The following is a 12,016-nucleotide window of genomic DNA, read 5'->3' on the forward strand; positions in this document are numbered from 1 at the left end:
AGGGCAGGGCTGGGCGGGCAGCGGGACCGGCCCGGCGCCGTGGCAGCCCGGTGCGGGCAGGAAGGGCTGCGCTGTGCCGTGAGCCGCGGTAGCCCCGGGCCGGCCCGGGGGAGGCACGGCCACCGAGCGGCCGCGGGGGCTCCGGGAGGCGCTGACGTCAGGCGGCCCCTTAAATAGCGCCGCAGCCGCCGCTGCCCCGGCACTTGCCGCGGAGGCAGCGCGGAGCCGCCGCCGCCGGTGGCGGGGATGGCCGCGGCAGGGCAGGGGGGCCGGGGCGGGCGCAGCCCCCTCGGGCGGCCCGGCCGCGCCCCGGCGTAGCCGCGGGAGATGCGGGAGCGGCCGCGCCGGGGCCGGGGCTCCGGGCCGGGGCCCGCCGTGCCCGGCGGCGCGGCCCCATGGAGCCATGGCGCGTAGGGCGCCGAGCGGGCGGGCCCCGGCCGTGGCTCCGGCTCCGTCCCGGCGGCTGGCAGGGAGGGTCCTCGTCCTCTTCACGCTGTCGCTGTCCTGCTCGTACCTGTGCTACAGCCTCCTGTGCTGCTGCGGCAGCCCCGCCGCGCCCCGCGCCCGCTGCCCGCCCGCCCGCGCCGCCGCCGCCGCCAAGAAACTTCTGCAGCAGTCGCGGCCGTGCGGGAGAGCAGCCCCAGCCCCGCCGGCCGGCAGCGCCCCGGGCCCGGCCCGCCCCGGCACCAAGCGCCTGCCGCGGGCCATCGTGGTGGGCGTCAAGAAGGGCGGGACCCGCGCCGTGCTGGAGTTCATCCGGGTGCACCCCGAGGTGCGCGCCCTGGGCACCGAGCCCCACTTCTTCGACAGGAACTACCACCGCGGGCTGGAGTGGTACAGGTGAGGGCGGGGGGCTGCGGCACCGGCCCCCGCCCGCCCCGGGCACCCCTTGTCCCCGACCCCCCGTCCCGGAGCATCCCCGTCCCCGCACACCGCGGGCTCTCGCCGCTCCCCTGCCCGCCCGTCCCCTCTCCTCTCCCGGCGCTCTCGCTCTCGGTGCGCGCTCGGGTCCGCGTTCCTCGGGCCATCCATGGAGCCGGCGGGGCGGGAGCGGCCGGAGCGGTCCCGGCGGGCGCTGGTCGCTGTCGCCCGGCCGCACTCAGGGAGTTTTCCTTCATCTCCTCTTGCTGGAGCCGAGCGGATCGCGGCTCGGTCCTGCCCGTTCGCCGGGGCTCTCGGCTGTAGCCCCCCAGCCCCGGCCCTGCCCGTAGGCAGCCAGGAGCCGGGACGATGCCAGGGCATCCATTCCATCCCGTCTGAGGAAACATTTGCCGGGTGATCGGTTCTCCAAAACGCGAGTGCCCGTGCACAGCACGCACGGCTGTGCTCCCGCGCCCCTGCTCGCTGCAGCCGCTGCTCCTGCTGCCCCGTTTGACCGCGGGCTCCTGAGATGAACAGTCCTTGTCCTCTGCCATCCCATCTCTCTGAGCTCGAGCAACTGTGGATCTATATGGAATCTCTCATAATTTGCAGAGGTCAGCGAGTGTGTCTCCAGCAGGAGATAGAATTTTAATTTCTGTAAGGGCTTTTGTGAGGTGCCGTGGGCGCTCTGGGAGGGGCAGAAGTGCTGCTGTAGGCGGTCACAGCGCCCATGGGCCCAGGGGTGCTGCCAGCAGTTCACCCCCTGCTCCCTGTGGTTCCCGGTCAGTGTATGGTGAGTGTTTGCTGTGCTGTTGTGGAGTGCTGGGTGTGTTTGGGCAAGGTCCTGGGGCTTCTGCTGAGCATCAGCCTCGGGAAGCAGAGGGGGCCTTGGCTTGGCCCGGGGGCTCACCCAGGGGAAAGGACTCAGTCACTGCCCGTGTGCCAGAGCCCCGTGCTGGGTGCAGGAGGCTCCTGTGGGGCCGCACCACGCTCCCTTCCCTCCATCCCAGCAGCGGTGTCCTGGCAGAGATGTCCCCAGTCCCAAAGCAGGTCAGTGCTCAGTGGCACTGTGACACTGCTCACTCCCAGCTCTGCTCGGGTCCTGGCAGCTGGGATGGAGAGCTGAGAGGCACTCGGGCACTGCATGGAGAGAACGATCTGCAGAGCTGCTGCCCTGTGTGCTGCTGGGTCACAGCCGACCCTGCAGCCAGGAATGAGCAGATCCTTTGGTGCCAGCACTGGTGGCAGGTGACAGGAGAGCCAAGACAGGCACAGCTCACTGAAGCTATTTCCCTCTCCTGAGGCTGTCCTGCATAGCCCCGTTCCTCCTCAGAGCCTCAAAGAGTAGCTACAGCAATATCCTTCACCTGCTCTTGCCTCTTGCCAGGTCTGTGTCATTCCCACACCCTCCCCACAACATCAGGCACTGTCACCCATCCTGCATCCCCTGAAAGGCAGCAGCTGTGAGCAGCCCTGCAGCACAGGCATGTGAGGACAGTGTCTTCTCTGAAAGACACCCAGAGTGGCAGGATGGGTGATGGAGCCGAATACGGGTCCTGGCTGAGCCCCTCGCTCAGAGGGGAGCTGCATGGGCTCAGCACCTAGCTGGGAAGCAACCCCCTAAATCCAGAGCTGGGATCCTTCCCTGCATCCTTGTGTCTCTGACTGATGTGATGTGAGTTGTTTGCTTCCCCTGCGTGCTGTCAGCGTGGGCAGTGCAGGGCTGAACCTGTGACACCACTCCCTTCCGAGGTTTGGGACACAGACCCTGCCTGGGACATGCAGGAGCACCTGTGGACACCAGGAGTGGTGCTGATCTGCCACAGGCAGGAGCTGTGTGCTCTCCCCTGACCCTGTGGCACTGAGGGGCTGCAGCAGCGTGCAGCCGAGCACACAACCTCCCACCCTGATTCTCCACGTGAAGGGACTTTGTCCCCGACCTGAGGGATGCAGCCTGTGGTGGTGCAGGGTGGCTGTGGAGGGGTGGGAGCAGCATTGGGAGCGTGGCCAGGTAAGCAGTGCCCTGCCCCAGGACCTGGCTCTGTCTGGATTGATGGAGAGATCACACTGGAGCAGCGGAGCCTCCCGATTAGTTCAGCTAAAACAATTAAATGACACTTCCTTGGTTTTATTACCTTTTTATTTTTAAACTGACAAATGTGCCAAAACTTAAGCACAGAGGCTGCTAAAGTATAAAACGTGGAATTGATTTTCCTCCTTGCAACTGGAGCAATTAAATGTGGAGCAGGTCTAACCCACAGCGGGATCAGCTCCTGTCACTGTGCCAAGAGCCTGGAGCAGGAGAGCAGGGTCGTGCCCGTGGCCATGGCCAGGAAGGACAGAGCAGAGGCTGGGGACAGCAGATGTGGGGCTGTGTGGGGCAAGGGGCTGCCTGCCAGGAGCCCAGAGCAGGGGGCTGTGCTGGCCTGGCTGGGGCTGCCACAGCTTCTAAGAGCTGTCTTAGCCGTGGTGCTGCTGTGCCTGAGGGTGGTGTCTGCAGGCTGCCCACAGCACAGACCCCGTGGAAGGGCAGTAAAGGCATTCCCTGATGTGTGTGAGTAGAGGAGCCCCTGGTGCTGAGTGCCAGGTCAGCTGTGGCTGCCCCTCGTGCCCCAGCGGGCACCGAGTGGAGACACCGAGTTGGTCTTTGGTGCAGATGCAAGAAGTGTGAGAACTGAGCCCCTCTGATGCTCCAGAAATGTTGGTTACCCTTTTCTCACATTTCCCCTGCCCTGGCATTTGTGTGACGCAGAGGTGGCGGGAGGGGACACCTCCTGCTCTGCCTGTCCTCGCCTCTCCAAATGTCACAAATGTTCCCAGCTGCTCTCGTGGTCCTCCTGCTGCTGCCATGGCCCCGAGCAGCCCCAGCCCCTGGCAGGGCAGAGCCAAGCCCTGGGCTCCCCTGTTTGGGACCAGCAGCTGGAGCTGCCCACTCACTGCCCCAGAGCCCCTGTGCTGCTTCCAGTTCCCATCACTCTCTAATCCACCTCATTAGCTACAGATACACTACAGGAAAGATATTTTTAGCAAGGTCTGTTTTAAGACAACTGAAACCAAACAGCAGCTACTGGGGAATATCGATTCATTACCAATCCTGCTCTAAATGTTCAATATTGAGCTTTTTCCTGCTGCAAGTAGTGTGGGCCAATAACCTTCAATATTTTCCAGAACACAGGGAAGACAGTGTGATTTAAATTGCCGTTAATTTTGAGTAGTGCCTCTAATTGCAGCATCTCAGGGTGCAGTTTTCCTCCTCAGGATTCCTGAGTGATCCTGTGAGATACTCCAGAGTTATTTTGGCAGAGAGGGGTTTTTCCTTGTGGCTGCAGCAGCAGGCTGAGCCTGGCTCCCACCCATCCCTCCCCAGCTGAGCCCTGAGGTGGTGTTGGCACAGGGCAGAGCCCGTCTGGTTCTGCACGGACCCACCTGCCCTCACCCCCTGATCCAGGGCTGGCACCTGGGCCAAGCTTGGCTTCCCCAGCACAGGTCCCTGGAGCACGGGCACTGCTGGAGTTCTGCCCCTTGCCCTGGGTTTGGGATGCTCCAGGAGCTGCAGCAGCACAGGGAAGGATGCAGGAGCGCGGTGCTGCCCTGGGTGGCAGCCCAGGGAGTGTGGCTGTGTCCCCTCTGTGTCCCCGGGCTTCTGGGAGGGCGAGCAAGCAAGGAGCCGGCAGAGCCGCTCCCCTGCAGACGCTAATTGACGCTAATTGCTCCCGGCTAATGGCCGGGCTGGCGCACACACAAATGGGAGCCCATTAGGCTTTGCCCGGCACACGTCTGTGGGCTTTACTGACAGTGCATGTGGGTAAAGTTAATTAGTGAGAAGAGAGGAAGGCAGCAGCTTCAAGGATGCTTTGAAATTTCCTTGAGTTCAGAGAGTGCCCTGGCTCTGGGGAGTGGGCGTGGAGCCCTGGCAGAGCCTGGTGCGTGGGCAGTGCCCTTGGAGGGCAGCGATCCTGGGCACTGCCATGCCCGGGGACAGCAGTGCAGCTGTCCTGACAGTCCTTCTGTCCTGACAGTCCTTCTGTCCTGACAGTCCTTCTGCACGGTCCAGTGCTGCCAGACCCTCACTGGGGTCAGGAGAGCTTCCCTCTCCGAGGAGCTGGACATAAGCTTTGGCATGAAGGATGAGTATTCCAGCTCTGTTCCTTCTCCTCGTTTGCAGATGCTGCAGTTTGTTCTCACCTTTGCTTTGGAAGCACCGAATCCAGCTGGTGGCCTGGCACCCCTGGGCTTGGCTGCCCTGTGAGGCTGGTGGGAAAAGGACAGCAAGCCCTGGTGACCCTGGTGTCCATGGTGTCCTGGCCACAGTGTGTGCCCGGGGATAGCTGGGCCAGGGATGAGGCCAGAGCTGGCCCACAGGGCCCCTGAGTGACAGGGAGTGTCCAGGACCCATTCCTGCCCTGGGAGGGTTTGTGCTTGCCTCTACTCTCCATTTGCCTTTTGCACTCACCTGGCACAGGGAGGTCACCGAGTGGCCACTGTGGCTCTGGCACAGGCCACTAACTTGGAAATTGCTGCAGCAGCTGGGGCACATGCAGTGGTGTTAAAAACGAATATTCAGGTTTGAAGTTTCACTGTGGAAGGAGTTTCCTTGGGCATGGGGAAGGGGGAGGCTCCAGCCTGTGTCTGTGAGCAGGGAACAGCCCCAGCAGGGCTGAGAGCTGGGCTCTGTGCAGGGACTCCTCATCCCCTGCCCCTTCCCAGCTCCACTGCCCCCAGAGCTGACCCTGGCCTTCGCAGACCCTCCCTCAGTGCTGAGTGATTGCTGAGGAAGGTGAGAGTCACACATAGGTGTGTCTGTGAAGGGCAATGGCAGCCTGCCCTTTGGAAAAGAAACTCTTGACTTAAAGGACACTGCAAATCTCTGGAGCATTTAAATGATTAAAAATGAATCAGCAACAAAGTTAATTACTGTGTTCGCTCTGCTTTTATGCATGGAAATGTCCCTCATTAGCTGTCTGCAAGCACTGGTGTAAATTCTTTGAACATAAACATTTATTAAAGGGAGCTGCTCCATCATTAAATCCTGGCTGCTGTAGCGTGGGGTGGTGGCAGCGGGGCCATGGCTGGTGTGTGTTTGTAGCCATGGCTGTGTGTGTTTGTAGCCATGGCTGTGTGTGTTTGTAGCCATGGCCATGGCTGTGTGTGTTTGTAGCCATGGCTGTGTGTGTTTGTAGCCATGGCTGTGTGTGTTTGTAGCCATGGCTGGTGTGTATTTGTATCCATGGCCATGGCTGTGTGTGTTTGTAGCCATGGCTGTGTGTGTTTGTAGCCATGGCTGGTGTGTGTTTGTAGCCATGGCTGTGTGTGTTTGTAGCCATGGTTGTGTGTGTTTGTAGCCGTGGCCATGGTTGTGTGTGTTTGTAGCCGTGGCTGTGTGTGTTGGTAGCCGTGGCCATGGCTGGTGTGTGTTTGTAGCCATGGCTGTGTGTGTTTGTAGCCATGGCTGTGTGTGTTTGTAGCCATGGCTGTGTGTGTTTGTAGCCATGGCTGGTGTGTGTTTGTATCCATGGCCATGGCTGTGTGTGTTTGTAGCCATGGCTGGTGTGTGTTTGTAGCCATGGCTGTGTGTGTTTGTAGCCATGGCTGTGTGTGTTTGTAGCCATGGCTGGTGTGTGTTTGTAGCCATGGCTGTGTGTGTTTGTAGCCATGGCTGGTGTGTGTTTGTAGCCATGGCTGTGTGTGTTTGTAGCCATGGCTGTGTGTGTTTGTAGCCATGGTTGTGTGTGTTTGTAGCCGTGGCTGTGTGTGTTGGTAGCCGTGGCCATGGCTGATGTTTCCTTGTAGCCATGGCCACGGTGCTGTCCCTGCAGCCTGGGGCAGCCTGTCGTGCTGGGCATGGCCGTGCCCACCCAGTGTTCCAGTCGGGGTCTGCAGAGCTGCTGGGGATCCCCTGGCCCCTCAGCCCCTGGGCAGGGCGGTGCAGCCCCAGCCAGGCATGGCGATTTTTTGCCAAACCCAGCATTTTGTTTTCGTGCTGCTGAGCTGATGGAGCCCAGGGTGGCACACGCCAACCTCTGCAGGCAGCAGGCAGGGACTGGCCCAGGGCTGGGGTGGCACTATCAGTGGGCACTGCCCTCCCCGTCTCATCTGCAATATCTCAATGGTTTGATGAGGTTTTTACAGGTCCCTCCCTGGGAGAGTTTCACACGTGTTCGACATCAAAGCAGCACAGGCAGTGAGGGAGTGAATGTTTCTTTAATGTGGGAGTGTTGTAGGGGCCGCAGGGTGCCCAAAGGCAGATTATAACAAAATTAATAATTCAGGGCTGGGAAAGGTGCTGGGTGGAATTAACCCCTTCAGGGCCAGTCGCTGCCTTCATGCTGCCACGGGCAGGTCAGGCTCTGTTGCTGCTGCCCAGCACCTCTGGGGTTCGGGGTTTGTGGGGGCTGTGCTGGCTCTGGGGGCCCCAGGGCTCGGCTGGGCACGGCAGGGTACAGCAACTCCCCTGGGCTGTACCCACGTGTGTCCCCATGTCACCAACGTGGGCAAACACGACCTCTAAATCCGGGCTGAAGGGAGTGTTCATGCCCATACCAAATGGCACTAAAGGGCTTTAGGAACTGGGCAACTCTAGTGAAAGTAATCTCTAATTCAGGAGGAATTAATGCTGTCCCTGCAGCCAGAGCAATGTGCTGAGCTCCAGCCATCCTCCCCTCCCAGTGTCACTCAGACATCGCTGTCCCCGTGCTGGCAGCAGCTGGCACAGCACGTGCCAGGAGCCAGAGCCAAGGCCAGCTGGGGACATCAGTGCAGCCACGGGACATGGCCATGGAGCCACAGGACATGGCCATGGAGCCACAGGACATGGCCATGGAGCAGCAGGAGCAGCTCCTGGTTGAGCCCTGGCCAGGCAGCTGTGGCACTGTGGGCCAGCACCAAGAACCTTCACACCTACACCTGCCAGCCTGGGCCTTAAAGCTGTGTGACATGCTATTTGTATGCAAATAACCCTGCGAATGCAGAAGTCCAAAAATATTATTTTAAAGTCTGGTGTAATTAAGTTTGCCATGCATTTCCCTGCTCCTGCAGCCCTGGGGATCCTGCTGTTAGCGGGAAAATGAATGCCTGGATGACATCTCTCCCCCTTGCATGGCTTCACTGGTGATTTATTTATCTGCCCGTGCTGTGTTTTGTTGTCTCAGCAGTCTCTGTTGCTCAAGAGCAGCAAATGCTGGGAGTCCATTTAAAAAAAACAACTCTTGTCTCATTTCAGTAATATACTATGCAGAGGTTTTGTGTTTTTCATAATGAATTAGAACCTGTAATTTTCTATTTTGAATGCATGGACCTAATAACTCAAGTAATGAAAGTCTAACAGGCTTGAGGATGAGCCATTAATGAAACAGCAGTTTTATGATTCTCCACAATATATTGTAATAGTGAATCACTTACAGAGCTGTCCTGAGCTGATTTATGATGAAACTTGTTTGTGATGTGGAGATAGAGGCCACGTGCCTGCACTGAATTAGCACTTCCTGACAGTCATTAACCAATGGGGATTGTAACTGGGATTTATGGGGTTTGAAGCAGAGCAGTGGGAAAGGCCAATTAAGAGCCATCCACGCTCAGGTACCTCAGTGAACCAGCCCTGCTAATTTATGCTAATTAGTTTGTTTTCTCTCAAATTAGGCAGCTGGTCAGGAGTGCATGGGACAGTGCCCTCAGCATGTGCCACCACTCCCCACCATGTCCTGCAGTGTCCATCTCTGTCCTCCTGTCACACAGGGTGTTGTGATCTGCTCCCAGTCTGGTCTCCCACCAGCCAACACTGCTGCCACGGGCTGTGCTTTAGGGGTGCTGGAGGTGCCAGGTCCTGGGCACTGCATTGGAACCCCTCGTGTTGTGGTGCCAGCGTGGCCCTGGCAGCTGTGCCAGGTTTGGTGCACGGATAACTCAGTGCCCTGTGCTCTCCTGTGGGATAACTCAGTGCCCTGTGCTCTCCTGTGGGATAATTCAGTGCCCTGTGCTCTCCTGTGGGATGGCTGCAGAGAGGGATGGGGTCAGACAGGGATGGTTTCAGGAATGGCTGCTGTTTGCTCTCCCTGGCTGCTGCTGGCCTGAAGGTCGCTGGGGCACCCAGGGCTCCAGGGCAGGTGAAGTGAGCCCAGTACCAGCACCAGGTCCCTGTGGAGGGACAAGCACCACAGTGTGCCCGGGCAGGTGGGCAGGGTGTGCCTTGTGGGGGCTCACAGGGAGCTGAATTCGGGCTGTGCCTGCTCACACTGCAGCAGCTGCTGGTGCCACAGGGCGCTGCTAAGCTGTGGATGCAGCAGAAGGGTGCTGGCCTCATCCTGGCTGCCAGAATTCCCTGTTCCCCCCTCCAGGCATTCCCTACCTGCTCTCTGCCTGCTCCAGCCAGGGGACTTCCAGTGCCCTGAATCTGACTGCAGTGAATTTGATAGTTTACTCTAGTAATACAAGACCAATTTATAAATCTTTCCATCCCATTAGTTTTTATTTGATTTGGATGTTCAGATGTCAAAGCAAATGATTTAATTAGTGCTAAGCTGTGCTGCAGGGATGCTGCATTTCCCCCAGGCTGGTTCTCCTTGCCTGGCCTGCAGCCCAGCTCCCAATGCCACAAACAAGTGGGTGTGCCCAGGAGCTCATTTGGAGCTCTGCTCAGGCCCTGGTGGGGTGGGTGATACCCTGATGGGCACAAGCCCCACATCCCCTGGGCAGCCCCAGCTCCCACCAGCAGAGTGGCACAGCCCCTGGGGCTGGTCTATTGCTCCCCAAGGCACAGCCAGCACATTCCTGCATCCTGGCACCGGACACACGCCTGTGTGGGGCTGCCAGTGCCCCCCATCCTTGCCCAGGCTGTCCCCTGGGACTGGCACGGCCCTGGAGGTCATCCATGGCCAAGGTCCTGCACAGCAGCTGGAGGGGTCTGTGCCTGCTCTGTCCCACGGGGAGGGGACGTGTCACCACCATCCTGGTGCCCGTGCCTGCTCCTCCCTTACCATCACCGTCTGCCTCCCCTGCAGGAGCCTGATGCCCCGGACCCTTGACAGCCAGATCACGGTGGAGAAGACCCCGAGTTATTTTGTCACCAAGGAAGCCCCGCGGCGCATCTTCAACATGTCCCGGGACACGAAGCTGATCGTGGTGGTTCGGAACCCTGTCACCAGGGCCATCTCTGACTACACACAGACCCTCTCCAAGAAGCCGGACATCCCCACCTTCGAGGGGCTGACCTTCCGCAACCGCAGCCTGGGGCTGGTGGACACGTCCTGGAACGCCATCCGCATCGGCATGTACGCCGTGCACCTGCAGGGCTGGCTGCAGTACTTCCCCCTGTCCCAGATCCACTTTGTCAGCGGCGAGAAGCTGATCACGGACCCCGCAGGGGAGATGGGCAAGGTCCAGGACTTCCTGGGCATCAAACGGGTTATCACAGACAAGCACTTCTACTTCAACAAGACAAAAGGCTTTCCGTGCCTGAAGAAGTCGGAGAGCAGCGGCTTGCCTCGCTGCCTGGGCAAGTCCAAGGGCAGGACTCACGTGCAGATAGACCCCGAGGTGATCGAGCAGCTTCGGGACTTTTATAGACCTTATAACATCAAATTCTATGAAACAGTCGGGCAGGACTTCAGGTGGGAGTGAGTGAGTGGGAGCAGGGCTGCAGTGACACGAGGCTGCAGCGTTCTGTGAGGAGGGGCTGGAGCCAGGACCCCCCTCAGCCCATCCTGCCCAGAAGGGCGAGCAGAGGCAGGCAGGGGGCTCCTGTCCCTGAGGGGCCTGCAGTGCTCCAGAGTGAACGGAGACAAGGAAGACTCAGAGCCCTGCTGCAGCCACCAAGCCGAGGGCCGAGTGCCCAGCACTGCCTGGCCCAGCAGGTGCCAGTGGCTTCCCCCGTGGGCTCCTGTTTGCCCTTGGCACCCACAGTCCCCGTGGGGATGGCCCCGTCCTGCAGCCTGTGTTCAGGCTGCTCCAAGCACGTCCCTCTGTGTCCCAAAGCAGGTGGGTGCTCCTGGACAGTGGCAGTGGCACTGTCCCTGCCAGGCCCCTCCTGGGCAGGCAGAGCTGCAGCCACTCTGCCTTTGTCACCTGCACACCATGGGGACAGTGAGATGTGTCTGCTTGACCAAGAAGTCTATGGAAAATGTTGTACTGATATTTTGTCCTGTGAATAAAGCACAGAATCCTGCTGTTACGGGTACTTTAGTGGCACTAGTTTCCTTGTTCAGCTTGTGATCCCTTCATGTAAATAAAGTGGCTTCCACCAGTCCGTATGCATGGGCTGTTCTTAGGCCAGGGCTGGGCAGAGCTGGGGGGTCACAGGGAGCCCCCAGACCCACAGGCAGGTGAGGGAAGGGGAGGGGCTGGGGCAGGGCAGAGCTGGGGGGCCACGGGGAGCCCCCAGACCCACAGGCAGGCGAGGGAAGGGGCAGGGGCTGGGGCTGGGCAGGGGTCAGCCCTACACAATCGAGGGGATCTGTGGCACAGCCCTGCCCGGGGGTGCTCTGGCACGGGGCTCCCCAGGGCTCTGGGATGTCTCAGGGTGATGCACAGTGGCCACGTGGGGATGCATGGACCGTGGACCAGTCTGCAAGGCCTTACTGGGAGTGATTAGTCACCAGTGAGCTCCAACAGGAAAAAATTGCAGTTAATTAGTGGACACCTAAGAGAGCCCCATCTGCTTCTCTGCCACTGCCAGGCACAGGGGAAGACACAGCAGTGAGGGGAGCCAGGGGGAGTTATGGGCAGGTGGAGGGAGAGACAGGAATTAATGGCCATGGACAGGAAAATGGGATATTTGCTTGTGTGATTTTTCCTTTAAAGGAGAAAAACATTCACAGCGAGACTCACAAATCCCAGCCTCACAGTAGAAAAGCCATTTCCAATCCACTCCAAGGAGGCAAAAGGTGCCAGGTTAGATTGATACTCCTGACAATACTGTATTAGTGGGAAATTAGAGCTGGAGCCTGAGGAAACTGCTGCGATATCAAACAATTACTTTACATTTGTCCTTACAAATGGAGGGAGCAGAAATGTGCTTAAATCAAGCATTAGCTTTCCAAAGGGTGAGCAAATGAGGGCACAGGCAGGGCTGCACTGAAAATGCAGAGCACATTAGGAGCTCTTAAAACACGGCTTAAAAAGCCCCAAGCAGACAATCTGCATGCCAAGGAGGCAGGGCAGGGGT

At 59.2% G+C, this 12,016-nt stretch overlaps 1 protein-coding gene across 1 annotated transcript; it reads left to right on the top strand.

The window, feature by feature from the left end:
• The first annotated feature begins 403 nt into the window (after window positions 1–403).
• On the top strand, window positions 404–11,095 carry HS3ST2 (heparan sulfate-glucosamine 3-sulfotransferase 2). Its single transcript, XM_088174152.1, has 2 exons — window positions 404–840; window positions 9,855–11,095. Exons 1-2 carry the CDS (start codon window positions 404–406, stop codon window positions 10,471–10,473), a joined length of 1,056 nt encoding a protein of 351 aa, XP_088030278.1. The 3' UTR covers window positions 10,474–11,095.
• Window positions 11,096–12,016: the final 921 nt, after the last annotated feature.

This window comes from Sturnus vulgaris, chromosome 16 (assembly GCF_052056855.1).
Source record: "Sturnus vulgaris isolate bStuVul1 chromosome 16, bStuVul1.hap1, whole genome shotgun sequence".
In the NCBI taxonomy this organism is placed as follows: domain Eukaryota; kingdom Metazoa; phylum Chordata; class Aves; order Passeriformes; family Sturnidae; genus Sturnus; species Sturnus vulgaris.

Coding starts and splice junctions, on each gene's coding strand:
- HS3ST2 (XM_088174152.1), top strand. CDS start 404: ATGGCGCGTAGGGCGCCGAGCGGGCGGGCCCCGGCCGTGGCTCCGGCT. Junction 841..9,854: donor CGCGGGCTGGAGTGGTACAG/GTGAGGGCGGGG, acceptor CCTCCCCTGCAG/GAGCCTGATGCCCCGGACCC.